At 43.6% G+C, this 25,314-nt stretch overlaps 1 protein-coding gene across 2 annotated transcripts in view; it reads right to left on the bottom strand.

Annotated features, from left to right (window-relative positions):
- Positions 1 to 892: 892 nt before the first annotated feature.
- LOC308307160 (focal adhesion kinase 1-like) overlaps positions 893 to 25,314 on the bottom strand; it is a 158,466-nt gene continuing 134,044 nt past the window's right edge. For both annotated transcript variants that reach the window (XM_080752326.1, XM_080752327.1), the window contains 6 exons: positions 14,324 to 14,363; positions 11,398 to 11,504; positions 7,817 to 7,972; positions 6,962 to 7,042; positions 6,317 to 6,402; positions 893 to 5,469 (listed from right to left, as the gene is read on the bottom strand). In XM_080752326.1, coding sequence (XP_080608452.1) covers positions 5,343 to 5,469; positions 6,317 to 6,402; positions 6,962 to 7,042; positions 7,817 to 7,972; positions 11,398 to 11,504; positions 14,324 to 14,363 — 597 coding nt within the window. In that variant the 3' untranslated portion in view covers positions 893 to 5,342. The remainder of the gene's footprint in view (positions 5,470 to 6,316; positions 6,403 to 6,961; positions 7,043 to 7,816; positions 7,973 to 11,397; positions 11,505 to 14,323; positions 14,364 to 25,314) is intronic.

The raw sequence follows: 25,314 nt of genomic DNA, 5'->3' as shown, positions 1-25,314 counted from the left end.
GCCAAACAGAAATGTAATTATCAACGACAAAAACACAATTAAATCGTTAATCGCCAATTATTTGAGTGACAATTAATCGTCATGTAAAATGTCACATTGTGACAGCCCTATGTGCAGGTGCGCCACAGTGTGACACTGCTCGAGGTGACAGAACAAATTATGTGACATCGCCTTGGGTGACATTTCCTCTGAGATTTGGTAGTTATTAGAGGGGAATAACGAGAATAAAAAACATGACATCACAGCAAGACATGAGCAAACACACTGCGGGAGGGACAGTCTGACACACACGTGCACGCAAGTGAGACCAGCACGACATCTACACAACACATTCACTGAACAGCCACCCATTCATATGTGCACGATCCAACAGACTTATTTATTCATGAACCACTTAAAACCCGTCCAGGGGTATTCAACGTTTTCAGGCCAAGGACCCCTTAGTTGAGCGAGAGAGATGAAGCAGGGACCCTGAACCTTATCATAGATTCCATATAGTTTCATTGTTTGACAGCACACTCATCAGTGTATTTTGGATTCATGTCAATTTGTGTTTTCAGATGTTTAACCACTTGAACCATCAATACTTAATAAACTTGACCTTTCACTCTGTACTTAGTCTGCTCTTTTTTCCCCTCTACACCAAAGTTTTGCGCAGCGCGAGGCGTTGTGAGCTTGTAGATCTGCTATTTTTGGCTAAAGTTCTCAATATGGACACTAGGGTTCAAGTGGTTAATATAAAAAAGTAAGAAAAAAAAGCTTTCTATCACTCAAAGATTTGGAGAACCCCCTAGGGGTCCCGGACCCCCTGTTGACGACCCATGCTATATACTACACTTAGTTGACCAGGAATCCCCCAGAGTTCTATACTTGGTCCCCCTCCTTTCCCCCCCCCTTTACACCCAATCTCAGCCGAAAATAGTAGATTTACAAGCTCGAGCCTGCAAAGCTTGTGGATCTGTAATTTTTGGCAAATGGTACGCCTTTGTTACGCCATGTCCAGAATAGAGACACTAGGGTTCATGTGGTTGAAAGCCCCTCCATTCCCCGGTGGCCCGGATACAGATCTGCCAAAAAGGCATACCTGGCTTGACCGGATTCGACTGTTCCACATCGAATTCCAGGTGAACCAATTTATAGCTGGGGGTTGAAACGACAAAACAACATACAGTCGGTCTGGAGAGACGAGAAAGGAGCCGTCTTGTTGACCGTAGTGTGGAGGTGATGATGTGTGCCTGCAGACAAAGGGTCTTCACAACCATGAAGTCCTAAAAGCTGATATCACCGGAACAGAGGAAGACTGGAGCTGACGCGAGGCATCGCATCTCGCCGCTCACGGTGCGTTTTTTTGTAGACGCAGAGGGAATGATCATAAATGATTCCTACCCTATAGGTACTGTATGCAACTGAATCAGCAGAGGCTCGAGACCGCTTCTGATGGCAATGCTTTGAACTTTTTTGAACTTTTTTTTAATGCCGCCTTCAATGTCGAATCTACATGTTCCGTGTTACGCCTGAGGTCGTCACATTTGACCTCCCCAACTCGTCAGATACAGTATGGACACATTCTCACGCCATGGCATGAGAATGTGTTGCAGCGGAAAGGGAGAGCGAGGTAAATGGACGATGGAGGAGAGAGAGAGCCCCTCTCCTCTCCCTTTATAAAAGCAGATGTAAAAAAGAGGAAGACTAAAGGACAGCAGAGAGATTGAGAGAAGGAGGCGGTTTTCTCCAGGCTGGTGACCAATCACAGATGCTTTGGAGTCTCAAACCGCCTACCCTATGTTCAGCAATATAACAGGCACGCACACAGACACACGCGCTCACTTACACTCACGTGCACACACAATCATACGTTCAGCTGAACACATAGGCAATTCTAGCCTCTTCTAGCAGGGGGTGCAACACTGGGTTCCTCATGCACGCACGCTTGCGCGCGTGCGAACATTTTCGGATTTTGTACAGTTTATCATGTTGTTTTAACGGGTTTGTAAGGTTTATTTTTGACCTAATTGTAACACAATATAAACTGTGCTTTTTCTAGACACCATGAGCATATGTCTGTGATTTATTTACTTATTTTTGCAACAACTTGTGTGTAAAATACATTTAAGAGAGGGAGCTTTAGGAGCAGTTCACCACCAAATTCACCACCATAGCTAAATAACAGACACCCCTTAAAATCGCCTATGGCTGAACACACCATCTTGTCTGATCTGCCGTTTGAAGAGCAGCTACGCTGTGTGACACACAGTGGAAGGTGTTCTACAGTCTGGTCCTACCAGTATCTCCTCCTCCCTGTGCTCTAGAGCAGGGGTTCCCAAACCTTTTTGTCTCAGGGCACCCCATAAATATTTTTTGGAATCCGAGGCACCCCTACATTATAATTTTCACTCCCAGCACCTTATATTTATAGCATATCGTCGTTGTCGGGTGGAAACCTTGTATGTCCAAAACTGTTTGTTTTGTATTTTATCGTCTATAAAATGTACTTAACTAGTGAAAACAGCAGATCTACAAGCACACAACGCCTTGTGCTTGTAGATCGGCTGTTCACGACAGTCCTGTATGATGAAGCAGGGCTTTGCTTTACCAAAAGACGTACACATTTGAAACTGCCCGACAGTGACGATATTTTAGTGATTATGTTGCGAGGAAAATGTTGAGATAATAGCCATTTTGGTTAGAACTGACTGAAAACAACTTTGTACTTCAAGTTTAAAATGATACTAAATCGTTTTTCAAGTGTCCAAATAAATTCCAAATATTATCAAATGATCTCGCGGCACCCCAGGGTGCCCCGTCACCCACTTTGAAAACCCCTGCTCTAGAGACCCTGGGATCAAGCAGTGACATCCAATCATATTGCTTTGTTCAGATTGCAGGAAAATCTGATTCGTTTCTCAAAGGTGACCTTTAGTACTGACCGTCCAACACTGTTATTGGCAAGCGATCAGATCGGATATTTTGTGCGTTCGGACATCGTCGGCCCATCTGTGTCGGTTGCTTCACGGTAACAACTTTAACGACCTAAGCGTGAGTAATGCTCAACCACTTAAGCCTGCAGCATTCGTACTGAGCCTACTCCGGTCGACCACAGGGTTTAGAGAGGCGGTGCCATAGTTTTGTACTTTTTCTGGTTTTCATGTGTCTAGGAGGTTGACAGTACTTCATTAGACCCCCTGGGGTGGTTGTTATGAGCAATTATGTATTCCCTTTGTATTTGGGGTTTCTTCCTGGAGGCTGACACCTTGTGGGTCAAAAGTGCCAATCCAAAAACGGTGATTAAATTATGGTCATTTTACCATTCACACACTGTGGGTGAATACTTAATTAACTGGAGGTGTGGCCACATAAAAACATCATTTTAACTCTTTCTGTACACTTTTTTTGGAAAGAAATCTTCCTCCTAGTATAATCAAAATACTTGATCATCATGGTTTTTTGGGGGGAAGGGGGGGGGGGAGAGAGAGAGAGATCATGGTACTGCATCTTTATGCGGTGGCGTCGCTTGCCAGTCAACAAGATCACAGTGCATTGTGAGCTTGTTGGACTGGCTATTCACGGCAAGCGACACCATGGTATAACTCAAACGTCAGTGCCCGAGTGTCCAGACTGAGACCAACTAGGAATGGAGAAGCAAATCTGATAACAAAAAATCTGTTTCTTTGCGATTTCTGGGTGACCTCAAATTGGATTTGGGGCTGCCAATGTGAATAGGGCCAAGGGCCAACCTAACGCTACACCAGCTGATCTAGTTTGGCCGTGAATGAAAATCTACCTGCTATAGCAGGGGTCTTCAACGAACCCCCTAGCTCAGAGAGTGATGAAGCAGGGATCCCCCACTACATATTGTACAACAATGTGTTGCAGATTAAACATTTTCATAGATTTCATAGACAGATTCATAGACTTGATTGACAGCGTTGAGCTCAGGATTCATGTTAATGTGTATTTTCAAGACAGTTAACCACTTATACCCTCAAAGCTTGTACTTGGTCTGCTCTTTATTCCCTCTACAACAAACCTCTTTGCCGAAAATAGAGGATCTACAAGTCCACAAAGCCTGACTTGTAGATCTGCTAGTGTTCAAGTGGTTAATAAGAAATAAAATAAAAATATCCTATTAAAGAAATATTTGGCGGACCCCCTGTATAAACTCTGAGGATCCCCTAGGGGTCCCAGAATCTCCCTGTTGAAGTAGCCTGGTTGCCATGCCTGTTCTGTCGCTTCTCAGTCTGGACAGCTTCATATCTCCAAGGGGAGGTGGGACATGGAAATGTCATGGTGTATCACCTTTAACCTACTCTGATTCATTGGAACAAGATCCAATCCAGCAACGACATCGCCTACGCCACAACTGACGTTCGAAAATACGAGTCGACTGAATCATGTCCAGACTGAGAAGAGAAGTGACAAAAAAGATCCACGGAACGTAGCGCAGCAGGCTAGCACCCAGGCTCCTGTTGAAGACCCCTGCTCTAAAGCATAGCACACACATAAAGCTCCACTGAGTGATACAGAGTGCACCGGTACTGAGAGGACTGACGATGCAGTCCATATTATGATGAACATCGGGTCCCCTCTCCGCTGGCTTGGCACACTCAGATCCCAGGACGTACCCGCAGAATCACTATGTCAGTCTAGAGATAACGATGCTCCGCCTCAGTCCAATCTACTCCCATTCCAGACCTCATGCAGGGACCCCCGGATGTTCATGTCATCTTAAAACCTTTTCAGCTTGGGCTCACAAAGTGAGCAGTAATTCTTTATACATGAGACCCGGTCTTATTAAAAACCAGAGCCGTACTCGCGCAGTCCCGCCCGTCGCACCCTGGTGTCCCCGTGTCGGGTCCATAACTTAAGATATGCTGGTGTAGTCCAGTCCCAACAACAACGCTCCGCTCCTGCGTTTCCGTTTTCCAGTCCGAAGACAAATCTCTTTTTGTCTTTGTTTTTTTTTTTTGTATTCTGTTCTCCTATTACGAGAGTCACAGTGTTTGGGGGAGATCGAACCCGACATAAGAGTCACGAGTCGATTCCCCGCGGCTCAGCACAGCAGTCCCTAAACCTCCCGGAGAAAACGGATCCAACTCCCAATGATTCCAGATCGACCGTCTGTGAAGAATCCTCCATGGAGATTCAGTCAGAAGTAAAGCAGCCTTGTTTCTTCTCGCCTCAGGAGCCAAAAGGTTGACTTTCCTGAAAGCAGAGGAAGTTCTGTTTATTCGCCACTGTCTGCGCGTTAAACCCTGGTAAACCATGGAGCTGCTGTCTGTCAACCCAGCCAGATGAGAGCTCCTTATTGGTCGACTCCGCTCCCCTCCCTCCCTCCCCCGGGGCTAGTGTGGGCGGGCCTGGGCCATCATCTTGAGCCGCGATTGGTCGATGACGTCTAGCAGGTTCTTGGCGTCCACGGCGAGGGCGTGTGCTGCCGTCAGCATCTGTTTCTTATAGTCCTGTTGGAGACTGGTAGAGCACACAGAGACAAACATTATAGTCCTGTTGGAGACTGGTAGAGCACACAGAGACAAACATTATAGTCCTGTTGGAGACTGGTAGAGCACACAGAGACAAACATTATAATCCTGTTGGAGACTGGTAGAGCACACAGAGGAAAGCACACATCACTTGTGAAATGTTGTGGTCAACAATGAATGCCTGCCTAAATATGCCTATTTAATTATTAGGTACAGTATTCATCCATTTTGCACAGTATATCGTCGATGGGAACCTGCTTGTAGATCTGCTATTTTCACTACTTTTGTGCAACACTTTTGTATGAAGAGATACAAGGTTTCTGCATGACACTGACGATATAGCAACTCTTTTTTTTTACTATTTTTTGTACATTTTCAATAAATATTTGAAGTTAAAAAATGAAAATAAAAAAGTCAGGATTAGAGGACGTTTTTAGAATCAGCCTCAGTCCTGGATGGGTTAACTAAAATTGCTGTGTATTGGTGGGGCAAAGCTGTATTGTCACTCTTAGTGTGTGTCATTGAACTGCTGACCATGAGATGCATAGAAATACTGTTGCTGTTGGGATAAACCTTCCATCATATTTTAACTTTTGGTGGTGTTTTTTTGTAAAGTAACACCCTACTTAATCATACTACAGCGTGACACAAAAGCATCAAAAGTAGCAGATCTGCTAAATGGAAACTTGTAGATCTGATACTGATGCTATTTTTGAATTTGTATCCAGTTTTGGAGATGTGAGGTTTGCACCCGACAAGTTGTACATTGGTTTGGGTGATTGTGTGCGTTGTTGGTTACATGGTTTGGGTGATTGTGTGCGTTGTTGGTTACATACCTTGTCATTACATACTGTTGAGCTAGCTTCATTTTCCCAATCAGCTCCGCCAAGTCTGAATTCAACAGCTTCTGAGCCATCTCGATCTGTTGGAACAATAAACAATAAATCTTTAATACACACTTTTGGGGGGGGGGGGGGGGGGGGCAGCAGCAGTGGAGGGAGAGAGGCTGTCTTGGAACTGAAGGTTCCCGATTTGATCCCAGGATCCTCCTGGGCGAGCATCAAAGTGCCCTTGAGGAAGACACTGAACCTCCAACTGTTCCCCATGAGCTTGGTTGGTTGCTTAGCATTGTCAGGAAGAGAGAAGAGGAGCACTCGTCAAAAGTAGTTCACATAAACATTCGTCTAGGGTGCACGGCTCAGGTGAACAATGAACTTAGCAAGGACGCCAGCACTCACTTTAGATAGACTTCTTCTTGTTTATTCGTAAATAGTTTCCCCCCAGCAGCCAGGACAAGGACGTTTCGGCCACACAGGCCTTCCTCAGCGTGCTTAGCATTGTCGCCTCCTCCATTGGTGTGTGAATGTGCACCGGTGTTTCCGACATTGTGTGTGTGTGTGTGTGTGTGTGTGTGTGTGTGTGTGTGTGTGTGTGTGTGTGTGTGTGTGTGTGTGTGTGTGTGTGTGTGCGTGCGTGTATACCTCTCTGTGTGTGCTGGCAGGAAGTTGTGGGATGGTCTCATCCACTGTAGCTAATAAAGTCCTCAACGCAAGACCCACATCCTGAAACAAACACACACACACACACACACACACACACACACACACACACACACACACACACACACACACACACACACACACACACACACACACACACACACACACACACACACACACACACGCACACGGTTCATTTTACAAAATACATATTTATCATTAACATAATGTATAATGTAATAAGTTAAATGAGCTCAGGATTCAAGTTATTGAAGCAATAAGCCACAAGAGGCATGTGGTTACCCGGTATTTTACACCGGCTGAGAGGCGTGGTGAGACACGAGGCGCAGCCGAGTGTCTCCAACCCTCTCTGCCGTTATAAAATACAGGTAACCACATGCCTCGCATGGCTTATTGCTTTTCTAAAACAGTTACAATATGGCAACATGAAAAATCATAGACATGTACCAATTAAAACTGTTCTATTTCACTAATTCACTACAAGGTCTGCAAGAAAGTAGTTCCCAGCTACAAGAAAGTAGTTCCCAGCTTTTTTGCCAACAACACAGGTACAGATAACTGGTGCACTTTGGAACACTGTGGAAAGAAATAACGCACCTGGGTTTGATATAAACATGAACTATAAAATATTGTAACTAATCTCTATACTAAAGTATGTTAATACAAGAACTAGTATGCGTGCAGTGGTTGGAGGTGGTCTCTGCCTACTCTTCTATTGAGACATTTAGACCCTGGTGTAGGGTAGGACACCTACTGCTTGACAATGTCAATACAGTTATTCGAAGAAACCTTAATGAGAGTACAGGTCTGTCTTACCTTAACCATGGGAACATACTCCTCCGGAGGGGCGGGCTGGATCTTACTGGACATCTCAATCACAGCTTTGACCAATCCCGTCACGTTCTCGTACACCTTGTCGTTGGAGCGGTCCAGATTGGCCGTGGGAGGCGGGCTTATCTCTTGAGGCTGCAGCTGCGTGACCAATGAAATTGCAGATAAGGACAATGAGTGGCAGGCTTACCCCAACCAATGAAGAACGAGCGACAAAGCTTGCGTGGTGTCATGACAACAAGGTCCACATTGAACACTGCCATAGTTGTCAGTGCACTGTCATTCAACATTCTAGCCACTGGGTGGCAGTATTGTTACACAGTGGTGTTGAGTCATGTGCTTTTCAGGTTCAAGTGTCCAGAGCTGTGTGAGCATGTTTGTAGCTCATATACACTTCTGTCTACTTCTCAGCGCACTGCATTTTAAGCTCATTTCATACTGTTCGGTGTGCAGAAAAACTACATTTTAATCATAAGTTTTCCTGCCTCTATATATGTGCTTTAGTTTAGAGTGTGTGTAACACTTTTTAATCATGTGTACTAGACGCTAAACGACAGTGATCCTGACGTTTCGACCCATAGACCTGTGACCAATGAAAGCCATTTTGGGGAGGGCTGAGGCAGCCAGATCGCCAAACGTCGCCTTTCTGATCATTTTTTGGGGTATTTTTTTGACATTTTTAGAGCTATAAATGACCATTCTAGCTTCATTTAAGCTTCAGCAATGATATTGCGATGGAAATGACGTCATCGCCGGAAACCGGAAATCGAGCGTGTCTCCCATGTACACAAGCATATTTTTTTACATTGGAAGCCATTACAGCAACTCCGCTCTATCTCACGATCAAAACGTCGGATTTTGATCCGGTTTGAAGTGTCTGTGCGTCTATTGGGCATCTAAGGCACATAGTCGATAATTTTTTTAGACCATCAGGCGCGCGTATGGCGTGCACGGGTCCCGCGCCGTTCCATGCTAACGCTAATGCTAAGTGGATGGACTGGTTGCTAATTTGAGGCCTTCTAGCAATCGCCAGAGACCTTAATCGTTGGCGACATCTAGTGTACACTATATAGACTACAGCCTACCAAAATGTCATGCATATGAGGGAGATCTACTGTGACTCTGAAAAATTAATAATATTGCTGGGAGTATAGGCGCAAAAGCATATTGTGAATGGCTGTGAGTGAGTTAATAAAGTGTATTTGCAAGTTCGAGACATTGTGAGGCCAATTGGGAAATATGCTGAGAGAGTGCTGCGGGCGCACCAGGGGTGCACTCTGGCTGTTCAGACATTCAGAGAGGCAGGGTCGCGTCGCTATTTGAACATTCGGAACGCTGCGCTCTGGGAGCACTGGGCACTCAAGAGCACACACTGACCACTCTGAACGAAAACCCATGTTTTAGACCAGTGGTTCGCAAACTTTTCAGCCTGTGATCCCTCAAATCCACCTAATCTCTCTCTGCATTACCTGTGTCTCTCCACTGTTACTGTAAAATAAAGCCCTCCTTCCAAAAACGTATTAGTTAGGGCAAATGTACCGTTTGGGTGTCGGGGGGATCACTGAAGCGCAATGCTCAGGCGCCGGGTAGGGGAGCACACCATTGTGCCTCTACTGTAGTAATTAGGGGTGTAATGATATAATAACTGAATCGAAAGATCGATTTTAATTTGCAATGATCTACTATATCGTTTGCAAAAGCAAAATATTGTACCGTTTTGGCTTTGTATCATATCATATAGTTTTAAAATGCTAATGCTATGGTAATTGATTGTATGGAAACTAAGTGTTTGTAGAGGGATTTTAAGAGGGGAAAAAAAGGGGTCTAATTACCCTTCCATTCCATATAGCTACTCTTGGTCTATCGATAAATGTGTGTAATCTATGTGTTCATGCCAAGGTGGGTTTGTCCATATGTTGAAATATAATGTCCATGTATTTGCTAGAGAAACACAGCGTTTATTTCCATAATAATGGATTTTGTACACGTTTCACACAGATTTAATTTCTTTGCTAAATAGTTACTATGTCGATTTTAAATCATTGAATCAAATCGTATCGTATCGCCATGAATGAACCAATATCATCCATCATCATATTGTTCAGCGTGTATCGTGATGCGTATCGTATCGCTGTTAAAATGTATCGTTACACCCCTAGAAGTAATGCATGGCAGACTGGTGCTGGAAGCTCAAAAAGGCCCCTAAACGGAGCTCCAGACGTTAACATGCTGTACTGAAGGTCAAACGGTACAGTTTACACACATCACTCTAATCAGATATCTGAGGATTATCTCAGTGTCATGTGAAGTCGCTGGTGTCAACCTGGCTGTCCCTGTTTTGGGCCATGTCATCTTAACCTGACTCTGCAAGTCAGGTTAAGTGGCTAGTGGAGTAGAAGTAAAAGTATTGAAAGGTGGAAATACTCAAGTAAAGTAAAGTACAAACACCTCAAAATTGTACTTTTTTTTCAAAAATGTTTTTTTTTTTTTTTTTCAAAAATGTTTTTTGGACCTCCAGAAATGTAATAGGCATGATCGCGATCGCGAAATTGCATGTTTAACCCCCATACCAACCCATTCTTTCAAACATGGCAGCCTTGTTTGTTTACATCTGAAGAAAACATAATGGCTGCTATATCATGAATGCCTGAACGGATTTCCAAGCGGATTTTTTGGTTTGAAAGCTGTGAACAGCGTGCACACACGTGGTGCATGATCTAGGCATGGGCGTGCACGATCCGTGCACTATGAATTAGTGTACATGGAAGTCTATGGAGACCATGGCATCTTGGACCTTCAAAGAGATTTAATTGATTGCAACTTAAGTGTTAAGTACATTACTTAAGTAAATGTACTTAGTTACTTTACACCACTGATTACATGCTAGATTGTAGCTTGTAGACTATTCTCACTATTTGTCGCACGAAGCATATAGGGATTCATTGGTGAATGTGTATGACACACGCACGCACGCACACGCGCATACACACGCACACGCACACGCACACACACACACACACACACACACACACACACACACACACACACACACACACACACACGCCTGCTTACCCGCCAGGGCTGGGTCAACAGTAAGGCAGGAGGAGAGGAGGAGAAAGGGAGAGAGAGAGAGAGAGAGAGAGAGAAGAGCAGCCAAAGAAGAACAGAAAAAAAGAAACATATTAATGCTAATAAGCATTAACAAACATGCCATCTGAGTGTGTGTGAGAGCATGTGAGTGTTTAGGATCAGGATTAGACATTGGGGTTAGGGGTTGGAATAGTAGATCTAAAAGCTCACAACGCCTTGTGTGTGTGTGTGTGTGTGTGTGCGTGTGTGTGTGTGTGTGTGTGTGTGTGTGTGTGTGGGTGAGAGAGAGCGAGAGAGCTTGTAGATCTGCTATTTTCGGCTTACGTTTAAAAATATCAAAAATATATAAAAGATGGCATTCATAAAAATCGTTGTCCTAAAATGTTGATGACCTCACTAGTATAGTAATACAGATATGTCTGTGTGCGTGCGTGCGTGCGTGTGCGTGCGTGCGTGCGTGCGTGCATGCGTTGTACCTTGAGTCCATCATTATAACCGTCTCCAGTGGACAGACAGGCCAGGCTGCCCAGGTGACCCGGAGCCCCTGGTCTAGGGGGTTTCTTAGGGGGAGCAGCCACGTGTTCTATGGAAAACACATTTGAGTAACATTCTGATCACATACAGCAGTGGTTCTCAAAGTGGATTTCAGGGACTCCCTAGGTTCCTTTATGGGGGTCTAAAACTCTAAATTGACCCTTACAAGTCTGTAACTTTGACAGTGTACAAATGGAACCAAATGGACTCGTTAGGGTTCATTTGGTTCGTACACTGTCAAAGTTAAGGGGAGACCTTTCAAATTAATGTTAAAGTTTGAGAACCTCTGACACACAGTATGATATTCAGATAACTCTCTCGATATAACGTTCAAATCAGAAATCACATTTGAAAACCTTCAAATTATCACTTAAAACTCACCCACCGCTATTTTTAAGACCCTTCTAATGGTCCACACCGCCAGGATTTTGCCTACCTTTAACGTGTGCGCGCGCGCGAATCCATTGCGCGATGGTTCACCGATTCCATTCACAATACGATCCAGGCACGGTAAGCAACAAAACACTACAGCCTTCCATTGCTCAAAGCGAAACCGACGAAGCGCCACGCTGGTGTTGCATAACATTGAACCGGATGACATTTCGGCAGACAGGATACAGGCGTCGTTGTCCCGCCCCCCCATTTCCGGTCTGGAACATCCAGATCCGTTTTTTGTGAATAGCGGCCTTCCATAGAGCGCTATGGACGGCGAATCGGCGATCATACTTTTTTGTTTTATAGTTATTAAAGCTAATTGATAACTCGTCATATTCGTCATAAGCAGAGTGGACCCATAAATATAGCTCGTCAAGCTCGTCATAAGCACTGGATGAGTTAATGTTCAAATAATGACATGCGAGAGCATGTTGTCTCGGGTGGAAACCTAAAGCCCGTATCAGAGTGTACGGTGGAGAGCTATCCACCGGTGGAGAGCTTTCCACCTCAAGTCAGAAAATAAGTGCAGGACATCATAGTCACTCACGGTGGAGTCCTGTACACCGTGACTGACTGGTCTAGATCGACCAATCAGTGAACGGGGTGTAGAGCCTGTCTGTCTGATAGTAAAAACAGAGAGATGTGTTGGGACTTGCGGTGTAAAGCTCTCCACCGCGAGGAATGACGTAACGTTGTAGTTTCATGACTCAAAAAGACTCGAAAAGACTACACCGCGGTGTAAAGCCTTCCACCGCCCAGGCGACTATGATGTCGGCTTAATATGTCCAAAACGGTCCAGAATTCAGATCCAAAAATTGCAAAAGTGCCAGTTCTACAAGCTTGAAACGCTTGGAAATCTACTACTTTTAATGCTTTTTGGTGACACTAGTATGATCAAGTAGGGCATTCATTTACGAAAAAACACAACAAGTTAACTCATACCTCGCGATCCCCGTAGAAACCGTAGATTTCCCGCTGTACCGTGCTGCCATGCCCGTAGAGCCCGTAAAGTTTAATTAGCTTTAATCATTATGAAAGGATTAAAAGTATTAGCGCAGATTTTCGCTGATTCTGGCTCTTTAGGCCCGCCCCCCTAACTGTATCCGGTCATTTCCGGTCTGGACCGGATCCAGCTTTCCGTATCCAGTCTGAGCCTGGGCCATAGTCCCGCCTCCATTGGTTTACTGTGTAACAGAAGTGGAAGCTACTCTGCGATGGAACGCTCGTTTTTCAATCGGATTTTTGCGTTTGGAAACTTTGATCCAGTCTCTACACGCCTGGATTATGATCCCCGCACATATCGTGCGTTTTGTGCGCGAACGTGTCCACGTGTTACCATAGCGCATGCCTGGCTTTTTTTCAATGTTTTTTCATGTAAACACTGGCGGATAAGCAGGAATACAGCGTGGCAACGGATATGTCTTTTTCAATGGGGTTTTTTGTATTCGAAAGCTTGTCACCGAGTCTACACGTCTACTAGATGAGTCGCGCACAGATTGTGCACGATGCGTGCGCGTGCCCACGCTAAAAGGTAAGGACAATTTGGCAGCTGCTTACTACAGCTATGTTTAAAATGGCAGAGAAATTGTTAAAATATGGAGATAAGAGGTTTCTGCCCGACTGCAATGATATAAAATTCAAATGACGCTCGACATTCAAATGATAACATACAGTAAAATATACAATTATACTCGAAAGCATTCAAATATGACTTAAAGGACAACTTTGTTTTTTTACAACAAGGGTTCATATTTTAGATTTCTCATTAGAGAAAAGAAAAGATGAGTGTTAAAATGTTTTCATTTACTTCTATCGTTTTAGAGATTTTAGCTATTCTGATTTGCATGCATGCCCCCAGTTTGGGGGCATGCATACAAACGTCTAATTGTCTCTTTTTAGACACAATAAGTCCATTCCCAAGAAGCACCACAATCTTTCATGGGCAGATGTGACTTATGGGGGCTGGTATAAATAGTATTATAGAAATTGCAGACTTATTGTGTCTAAAAATACATATTTAGCCACTTGTACGCATGCCCCCACCCACTGAAATCAGAATACTAAAATCGCTAAAACAATAGAAAGCAGTAAATGAAAACATTTTAACACTCATATTTTCTTTTCTCTAATTACAATCTAAAATATGAACCCTTGTAAAAAGACAAAGTTGTCCTTTAGCACGCACGCACGCACACACACACACACACACACACGCACACACGCACACACACACACACACACCCCCCACACACACACACACACGTGCGTGCTTGCGAGCGCGTGCGTGCAAAAGACAGAGATAGAGAGGAGTGAGAGTCAAACAGAGATGTTCAGTAAACATGGAGAGATAAAGACAGACTTGACAGAAACACAACAATGGTGGTTGTTCTCAGACTGTGTAATTACATGCAGAAGGGGGGATCCATCTATTACCTGGCTTGCCAACGGGCTGGTATATGTGCTGGTTTCCCGTCTGCACACAGACAAACAAAGCAACAGAGAAATGCACACTGGTTATAAAAATACCCACATAGCACACACAACAACAACATGTAGTACTCTGATACACAAATAGCAGCTTTGCAGCCTGTGGTGGAAAGTAACTAAGTACATTCACTTACCGCTAAGTAACATTTTGAGGTATTTTCACTTTACTGGAGTATTTCCAATGTTCACTTATTTTACTTGTGTTGCACTTTTTACTCCAATATTATATATTAAACCCATTTAGGCCTAACCTATTAGTTGGGGCTAAATCAGAAATAGCCTACAAAAACAAATATGTTGCTACATACTGTACATGTACTGTAAGCCCCTCCCAAACAGCAAAATGTGTTCCCGGCCTGAATGGGTTAAAAAACTTTAGGTAATAGTTACTTTGTAGTGATAATGATTACTTCAGCCCTATACACTTCAGCTATTTTAAAGTAACAGATCTACCAAGGTCACAACGAAAGTACATCTGTTATTCTCAAAATATTTTGTATACATTTCGATAAATTGCGAAATGGGACATTCTGCATAATGAGTACTTTTAGTATATTTTGATACAAATACCTTTTTTACAATTACTAAAGTGAATTTGTGGTATTGATACTTTTACTAAAGTAAAAATGTGAGTACTTCTTCCACCACTGCTACTGACTGGTACAGGAATAGCAGCGTTGCAGCCAAACTGTACGTTGCACAGATTCTTTTTCCAAGTAAACAAGAACAGTTTTGTGAACGGAAAAGAATGTTTTCCGTGTATAATTATTTTAACTCGCAACAATGCAATGCACCAGGACATTGTTAGCGGACTAATTATGCTCACAAACACTTCCCCAGGGCATAAGGAAAGTTTCCAGTCCAAGCACCGTGAAGCTGTTTTTGGCAAAGCCATTCCAAAGGATCCATTCCAAGTATGTGATGACAGTTTTGTATAGAGACTCAAGTCTTTCTTTTAATCACTTTAAGCCATACGTTCTCCGCCACACGACGAATCTACAAGCTCACAACACATCACACTCTGCGACGCGTTATGAGCTTATGGATCTGCTGCTTTTGCTATTTTTGAAAATCACCACAAAGAAAAAATCGGTTAAATCTTTAGATCAGGGGGTCTTCAACAGGGGGTCTGGGACCCCTAGGGGGTCCTCAGAGTTACTTCAGGGGGTCCTCCAAATCTTTGTGTGATGGAAGCTTTTTTTCTTCTTTTCTATATTAACCACTTGAACTCTAGCCTCCATATTCGGAGAACTTTAGCCAAAAATAGCCGATCTACACTGTGAGCTTGTAGATCGGCTATTTTTGGCAAAGAAGTTTGGTGTAGAGGGAAAAAAGAGCAGACTAAGTACAGAGTGAAAGGTCAAGTGGTTAAATCCAAAATACACTGATGATTGTGGTGTCAAATGATGAAACTATATGCAATCTATGAATAGGTTGTGGGGGTCCCTGCTTCATCTCTCTCTCTCACTTAAGGGGTCCTTGGCCTGAAAACATTGAAGATCCCTGCTTTAGATTATAAAGATTTGGGATTTTTTTTAGGTGAATTTGCCCAAAATAGGGAGGCTTGGGTTTAATGTGGTTGAACAGCAGAGTAGAAAGACGAGGAAGAGGAGGCAGAGAGAAGGTGTGAGATGAGGAGAGACATTTTGTGAGCGCTGGAGTGAACCCATGGTGTTCTGATCAGGTTGATCATCTGGAGTGAACCCATGGTGTTCTGATCAGGTTGATCATCTGGAATAAACCCATGATGTTCTGATCAGGTTGATCATCTGGAGTGAACCCATGATGTTCTGATCAGGTTGATCATCTGGAGTGAACCCATGATGTTCTGATCAGGTTGATCATCTGGAGTGAACCCATGATGTTCTGATCAGGTTGATCATCTGGAGTGAACCCATGATGTTCTGATCAGGTTGATCATCTAGAGTGAACCCATGGTGTTCTGATCAGGTTGATCATCTAGAGTGAACCCATGATGTTCTGATCAGGTTGATCATCTGGAGTGAACCCATGATGTTCTGATCAGGGTGATCATCTGGAGTGAACCCATGATGTTCTGATCAGGTTGATCATCTGGAGTGAACCCATGATGTTCTGATCAGGGTGATCAGATGATCACCATCAACAACAAAGTGTTCCTGGGAGTGAACGCTTGCTGATGGTGGCAAGGGAAAAACTCCCCCTTTAATGGAGTAGCTCACCCCCAAAATGGGCTCACGCCATGGAGACTTGAGTTCAATAATAGAGACAAAAAAAATACATTATAGTAAATTTACTATAATAATTAATCCAGGTCCCCATCTGGAATCAACGGGGGTACATTTATTGTAATAAAAATGTCTTAGGAATGTGACAAAAAATAAAAAATAAAAAGAATAACTCAAGTCTCCATGGCGTGAGTTTCAATAGAAAAAAAGTTATTTTGGGGGTGAACTACTCCTTTAACGGGAAGAAACCTGGAGCAGAACCAGGTGGCCATCTGCCTGACCAGATGGGTTGAGAGAGAGAGAGAGAGAGAGAGAGAGAGAGAGAGAGAGAGAGAGAGAGAGAGAGACAGAGAGAGAGACAGAGAGAGCATATAGTAATATGTCTACTTTAGCAGATACAGTATAGTAGAATATTCTTTTACACAATGGAACATCATACAGTACTAGGCCCGTACCCAGTACTCTGGAACGATGCATGTTGAGAACGATGCAAATAGGGAACGCATGCCCCACCCTGTTTTGTGCCCATATATGGAGATCGCTGTATCTGTCTGTCTGCGTCCCTTTCATGCCCATATATAGATCTCCATGGGTACCAGGTGGTACCAGGTTTAACAGGGAAAGTTCAGGAAAAGTGAGGAGAAGTGTGAAGAGGTCATGTCTGTCCTTGTCCCTCTTATATCCGTGTGTTATCAGTACAGAATCAGAATCATTTATTGTCACATCAAATGTTTACAGGTGTAAAACAGTGAGTGAAAGTCGTTTTGTGCAAGCTCCATCGTTAAAAGAGAAAGGGAGGAAGAAGAAGAAGAGAGAGAGAGAGTTCAATAAAAATACCACCCAGTGAAAAGTGAGCGGTGCGATTCATGAGATTTAGGCCATGCTGTAGGCCATATATAGGCCAGATGTAGGCCATATATAGGCCAGATGTAGGCCACGCTTCAGAGCCCAGACATTTTTGGGGGGACTGGAGATTTTTTGGGAAGCGGACAAAGCAGATGTTGGAGCTTAGCTCAAAAAAAGAAAAAAAGAAAAGAAAAGTGAAATGAGCGGTGCTATTTATGAGTTAATTTCATTAAAGGGACTACATCATGAATTAAAAAAATTCCAATTGTTCCATTGGAACAATTGGAACAATTCCATTGTGTCTTTCTCAGTTTATGGGCAGATCTATGTAAGCAGGTCTCATAACGGGCTGTCTGATTTTAGGTCCGATTGTGACATCACAATCGCGACCTACTGCTACTGCTGTGCTGAGTTGGGGTTGGGGAGGGGTGGGCAGGCCTGAGAAGGAGGCAGGAGGAGCTGGGAGAGGGTTGGGGAGGGGTGGGTAAGCCTGCTGAGCAGGAGGTGGGGAGGAGTGTGGGGCCAAAACTGGCTCAATAGCGCAGTCCTCCCACTCAGGACAAGGTGGTACTGCAGCTGAAAATGCTCTGAAAGCCAGGCAGAAATGACAGGGGCTCTGTATTCAGGAGTGGAAATTTTGCCTCAAACCTTTTGAACAAAAAAAAAAAAAAAAATTAAAAAAATTTGGGGCACAAACAATGTTATATAAATTATTTTCAAATGCATGGTGTAGAACCTTTAAGCGTCCAGCGAAGCTTGGCCAATGTGGGACATACAGTACGTACAAACAGACAAAGCCAGATGTAGGGGGGTTTAGCGCCGCTCAAAAAGCTACATGGCTATATATGGTCATACTCATATATGGGCATATCGGGGGGATCTGCGTCTCTGGACAACTGGATCTCCATATACGATGCAGTTACATAACACATAGACTTACATATTTGCATCTACGCACACACCGTGGAACGACTGAGGGAATTGGGAAAAGTTGGGTAGAGTTGTAGAAGAGGTGGAAAAGTCCTTGTGCAGTGGCAAACATCTGTGGAGAATGTGTGGAGAACGTCTGAAGAGTGCAAACTGACACTGAAAGGTGGACGGACTAACTAATGAAATGGCAGCTGTGGGGAATTTGACGGGTATGGGGAATTGGACAGGTGTGGGGAATTTGCCAAATCACGCTTAGGCTGGGGTTGCCATGGCAATCAATACGTTCATTTGGGAGCCTTTTCTGTTGTCGTTCTCGAGATACATGCAGATGTACGTACAGAGATCCTCTGCATTTATTGTAAGACATCAGTACATAACAACTACATATCGTCGTTGTCGGGTGGAAACCTTGTATGTCCAAAACCGTTCGTTTTGTATTTATCGTTTAAAAAAGGAACTAAACTAGTGAAAACAGCTGATCTACAAGCACACAACGCCTCGCGGGTGCAGATCGGCTGTTTTCACTACTTCTGTGCGACGGCCTTGTATGATGAAGCAGGGCTTTGCTTTGCGAAAGAACGTACAAATATGACACTTGGAGATACAAGGTTTCCGCCCGACAACGACGATATGTAGGCCTATACTACAAAAACCCTAACCCTAAACATGTTTGCTGTAAAACTGAAAAAACATTTGCTCTGGCTGGCTAAAGTTCTCTAAGTTCATATCTAAAATATGAACCCTTGTTGTAAAAAAACAAGGTTGTCCTTTAAATGAATGCTGTAGCTCTGTCAAGACTGGAGTGGTAAAGCTAATGTCCATAGTGGGATGTAGTGTATGTTGTGACATTACACACAGTATGCTGTATAACATATCATACCATATAGAATACATAGTGTGGTTCTTGTGCCTGTAATGTTTTCCTCTCCGGAGGAAGAACGACAGAGAGAGGGTTTAGGAAACCTTGGTGCCACGGGACTGTTATGGTCTGACAACCACCAACACCCAAAATACAGCATTACACACGCACACAGACGCGCACGCATGCACAAATACATAGACACTGGCGCTTGCATTCTTTCCCCTAACACACACACACACACACACACACACACTCGTACATGTATACAAACCACTGTACACGCACACGCGCGCACACACGCACACGTACACGCACACGCACACACACACACACACACACACGCACACACACACGCACACACACACGTACACGTGGGGGAGATTTCCCCCACCACAAACCACAGCCATTCAATGGGAGGATGATAAACATGGAGATGAACGGCAGAGACCAAAATATGGAATCCATGGCAGCTTCACACGCTGCTTTCTGCCTTCCACAGGATTATGTCCTAGCAGAGCTATAGCAGCACAGTGTACAGTATGTCCTAAAAACTCTACAGTAACACTGTTTATAGCATATACACACTAGCACACACGAACCCCAGTAATAATGGTGGTATAAAAGCAGCAACAAGTATATCGTCGTTGTCGGGTGGAAATCTCGTATCTCCAAATGTGTACGTTCATTCGCAAATCATACAAGGCCGTCTCACAAAAGTAGTGAAAACAGCAGATCTACAAGCACACAACGCCTCGCACCGCAAGGCGTTGTGTGCTTGTAGATCGGCTGTTTTCACTAGTTTAAATAATTTTTAAAATTATAAATTCAAAACGAACGGTTTTGGACATACAAGATTTTCACCCGACAACGACGAAAACTGTCGCTGGAGTAGCGGGAACGCCGCTGTCGCCCCCTGCAATGTTGTGGCCCTCGGCTTGGTACCCTAGACATAGTTCGGCCCTTGGGGAAAACTAATTGGGGAACCCTTATATACACTATATACAGTATGTCCTTCAAAGCATGTTTGAGGTCTCACAGCATATCTCCATATACAGTACATGGATCTCCATATATGGGTACCAAGGACAAGACGCCCTTAGGCGTCTTACTAGTAGTATATACACAATACAGTATGTCCTGCACACTTTACAGTACCAACCTTGCATACAGTAGGTCATACAAACTCTACAGTACCACTGTTTATAATATACAGCAGGGATACAGTGATGTTAATAGGTTTTTAATGTAATGAGTCCCGGGGACCCAAGAAGGGTCTTTCGGATGAGTCCCAGGGATATTTTATGGGTCCCACAAAAATTCAACGCCGCGTAGGGATGGGTATCGTTCACCTCTGAATCGATACGATACCTTTTTCGATACATGGGAATCGATACGATACCTTTTTCGATACGGTTTTCGATACTTTTTTATGTATTATTATTATTGTTATTATTATCATCATCATCATCATCATCCCTTATCTTAGTTTTTCTTATTATTATTATCACCTCGATCACAACATTGCATTTTGCTTCTTGTCCCTGTAGAGTAGTGACAATAAGACCTTGCTTCTCTTTATTCTTAAACATCAACAATTTGCGCTGTTGAATGCAACTACAGTGAACGTGAATGCGCGTTCGCGTCTACTGCATACATGAAAGCGCAGCATGGAGTTACAGATACACACAGAGGCAGGGTGGCTGTGCTGGCGAAACAAACTCAAACCCGCTTATAAAGTTTCTTTCAACCGATCAATTAACTTTTCTAAGCGGTCGGAACTAAAGACACATGTACCATACTACACATCTCTCCCGGGACTGTATTCTTTTTTTAATACGACACAGAAAAGGGCTTTCACGGAAAGGGTGACAGTCCTTTGCTGCCTGCAGACAGAGCAGCGAGCGGAGAGGGGGAGACGCTCTGGTCCACAGCGTTAGCGTGGGGACTGGGGAGAGGAGAGGTGACGACGATCAATGCTCACGCTGTCACAAGTTCCAACCGGAGATCATAGCCGTTGGATCATCATAATAACATCATTGGCTATTGTCGGATGTTTTCAGTTGTGGGACATTTTCACAGTAACGCAACTACGCAAGTTTACTAAAGCAATTCTTTTCGGAGACCGCTCGTTGCCAATGCGCATGTCGCTGCAGTGTAGAGACGTCAAGTGTCTGCGCCGTGCCTTGTTCTGTGGGGGAACACTTTTTGGTGTATCACCTTAACACGCTGTGCCACTATGGTCAGAGAGCGGCCCGGTGCTACGCTAAAACTCAGGCACCCATTGAATTCTGTGACCATGTATGGGCGCACAAAATGGCGTCGGTGGATTGAAAACACACTCTCGTTAGTTTTATCGTCTGTTTTAAGACTTTCTAGGCGGATTTCATTTGTGTTAACGTAGGGTAAAGTAGCATGCCTTCACCCATGAACAATGGTGGCGTCTGTGGACTTTTTAAAATATTTTTTTTTTCGCGAATTATTTTAACGTGGACTCCAATGGAGGCGATGCGTCCGTGGGACCCCAGGGCAATGACGTGAATGCGTCTCTAGGCAACGTGAATGCATCAGAGACGCGGGACGCGCGCGTAATGACGTCACTGGGGATACTCAAACTTGTGGGCCACATTACAAAAATGTCAAGGGGCCACGGGCCAGTTGATAAAATTACATTACTTGATAACTGTAACTATTTTGTGGCTTGGAATTCCACATTTATATTTTGTCAATGACACAATTTGTAATCAAAGTAATTTGCAACATTTTCTCTCTTTTTAATAATTCTGTGCAATTAGCATATTATTCCACACAAAAACTAAAACAAACTAATGTACATTTGTCTGCTATTTGTCTGGGATGTTGTCTATCTGTCTGCCTGCTATCAAATGGGATAGCATAGCTGAGCACATCTCTCTTTCAATTGCTTCACAATGTTATTTATTACTTGGCCCACATTCAACACAAATGGCTTTTTACAGAAAATAAACTTGTGAAAATAGATTGTTATGGCTAAGGAAAATTAAATAAAATCAAGCAATCTACTTAAAATAGATTACCTAGACTGTTTAGCTACCAAATGGCTAATGATGCAGTTGTTAAGTAGAGCTACAGTACATCTCACTTTCATTTGATTTGCATTAGGCCTACAATGTCGTTTTGGGTATGCTAAGTAGTTGGGCAGAGCCACTGGTAAGTTTCAATGGCCGCTTTCAAGATGTTTTGGCCATTATCTCTGCAACGGAAGGTCCAAATGGCTCAGTTTAAAGCTTGTTTGCGCCACGGGCCGGAAGTGGCCTGCGTGCCGGAGTTTGAGTATCACTGGTATACAGTATATGTCCTATAATTATATATTATATAATTATTTTGTCAAGTTAGCCTTTCGCGAGAGCACTCAGAGCAGCAGACGACAGGAAGCAGGGCTCAAACAGCGACATGGACAAAGTAAACAGCATAGAACATTTGTTCTCAAACCGTTTAATTTATAGGACCCCTATAACTCTGATAGTGTACAAAACTACAAAAGGAACAACATTTCATTCGATGTTGTACACTCTCAGAGTTACAGACCTGTAAGGGTCCATTCGAAACCCCCTCAAGGAACCCCTGGGGTCCCTGTTAATTCAAGAGCATAGAAACAGAAAACATTGCGTTAATAATCTCTGGTAGGCAGGTTTCTGAACTGTCCACAGCTACCCACTGAGACATAAAGTGAGAAGACATGATGCCATCTTATTAGCGTCTAACATTAGTGAGGACCATTTATATGACGACAGGTTGAAAAATGGTGATCCTTTAAGTCTTAGAAGAGAACCCAGGATAAAAGCGAGTCCTGTGCCATGCTGCTTTTGAGCCCAGAAAAACTGCGTTTTGTGACCACATCGACTCCGTTTTGCCAGGATGCTGAGACAACTTATTATCCGCTGAGCAGGTGCTGGTTTTGTGGAGTTCTGCGCTAAGTGATGTTTCTGCCTCTAATGTATCATGATGAGAGACTAGGAGAGCTGAATCATCAGTGAAAAGGAACAGGTTACAATCAAAAGGCTGACTTCATGTCGTTCATGACGTTGATGTTGCATCGGGGATAATCTGGACTGTACGAGCTGTGGCAACATGGGGAAACGCAAGCGTCTAAGCTAGCTGAAGATGCCGGACAAAATTAACGATAATTGGACAAAGTTTAAGCAACGGACGTAGTTGGGACGCACGCATCCCCGGGCACGGACTACTGAGAGATTAACTGAACACATTACTTTACTCTTTAACCTCTTACACCAGGGGTCTTCAACGTTTTCAGTCCAAGGACCCCTTAGTTGAGAGAGAGATGAAGCAGGGACCCCCACAACCTTATCATAGATTCCATATATTTTAATCGTTTGACAGCATGATCATCAGTGTAATTTGAATTCATGTAAATTTGGGTTTTCAGATATTTAACCACTTGAAACATCAATACTTAATAAACTTGATCTTTCACTCTGTACTTGGTCTGCTCCTTTTCCCCTCTACAAAACCTCTTTGCGTTGTGAGCTTGTAGATCTGCTATTTTGGCTAAAGTTCTCAGAATATGGACACAAGGGTTTAAGTGGTTAATGTAAAAAAGGAGAAAAAAAAAAGAAATCTATCACACAAAGATTTGGAGGACCCACTGTAGTAACTCTGAGGACCCCCTAGGGGCCCCGGACCCCCTGTTGAAGACCCCTGTCTTACACCTTTTATGTGACCTGAGTTGGCTCCTCTGTACTTGATCCCCTCTACGCCGAATCTCATCGACGCGGTTGTGACGTGTTTGTGTGAGCTTGTAGATCGGATATTTTCGGCGAACGTTCCCTCCAGAATAGGGATGCCAACGTTCAAACTGTTGCAGCGTGTTGTGACTGCAACACAACTTAGTTGTCATCCGACTTTCTTTGAGACAAACTGCACAGCATTTACTCCTCTTGGTCTGGACGTTATATCACACCACCCTGAGCCTTAGAAAGCTCCGTCTCTCTGCTGTGTAATTACACAGATCGGGGCGAGGCCCCGTAAACCAGGCAGAGCCTGCCTGCTAGCCTAGCGCGCTGCTCTATACTGTGGCACATGACGCGAGCACAGGGGACACAAGATGGCTGCCGGGTTTCCTAGCACAGTGGTTCTCAACCTTTTCAGGACCGCGACCCCCAAAATAATCATATTTGAACTGGGGACCCCCCCACCCTGCACAAGCACTTGGAATTTTTGTAGTTGGTATTACATTTAGTTTGTTTCGATCTATTCCATTGTGAAAATAGCCGATCTGCTATTTTCACAATTTCTGCCTCTGCCTCTTTCAGCCTCTAATATTAGGTACTAAAAAGGTATTTAATTGTCACTTTAGAAATGATCCTAGCACTGCGGTTCTCAAAGTGCATGGGGTCCCCCCAGGGGCCTTTGACAGGGTCCCAGGGGGGTCCCCAGCAAAATGAGGAAACACTTTAACCCTATTTTATACTTTGAATGTTCGAACATAGCCAATCCGATCCGACACATTGTGAGCTTGTAGGTCTGCTTTCATTTATTTTCAGGAATTACAACGGCTTGTGGCTATTTTGGGGAAATAACCCTTGAAAATGGAATGGTTGGAAAAATCTTCTCTTGTGGAGGTCCCTGGCACTGAATGTTTTCAGATGGAAATATGTCCTTGACATGAAGATGTTTGAGAAGCACTGCTCGAGCAGCAGCATTCTATTAAAACCCATTTAGAACGGGTACACATTATCATTATTTTAGGCTTTAACTATTGAAAAATAGCAGATATACACTAGATCTGCTATTTTTTGAAAAATCTTGAAAATTTGAATTTTGACCCGATTCTATAAGTGTCTTTTGAATCCTTCTAAGGTTTTTTGAAAAACCTATGTTTCTATGTCAGCAATCTGGCCAGCCATCGTCAAAGAAAAGGTCCTTTTCACTTAAATGGAGCTCAGTTAGTCTGTTCTTGAGAGACTACTATGTCAGTGGTTCTCAAACCTTTTCATGTGAAGGACCCCCAAAATGATATTTATTTGGCCACGGACCACCATTCAAAATATTTAGTTCCAGGGACCCCCAGGACCAGAAGCAAACAAACGTTCGCT

Source organism: Nannobrachium achirus, assembly GCF_963921795.1.
Source record: "Nannobrachium achirus genome assembly, chromosome: 2".
Classification (NCBI taxonomy): domain Eukaryota; kingdom Metazoa; phylum Chordata; class Actinopteri; order Myctophiformes; family Myctophidae; genus Nannobrachium; species Nannobrachium achirus.
The sequence above is the reverse complement of the archived record's forward strand: the minus strand, read 5'-3'. Positions and strand labels throughout refer to the sequence as shown.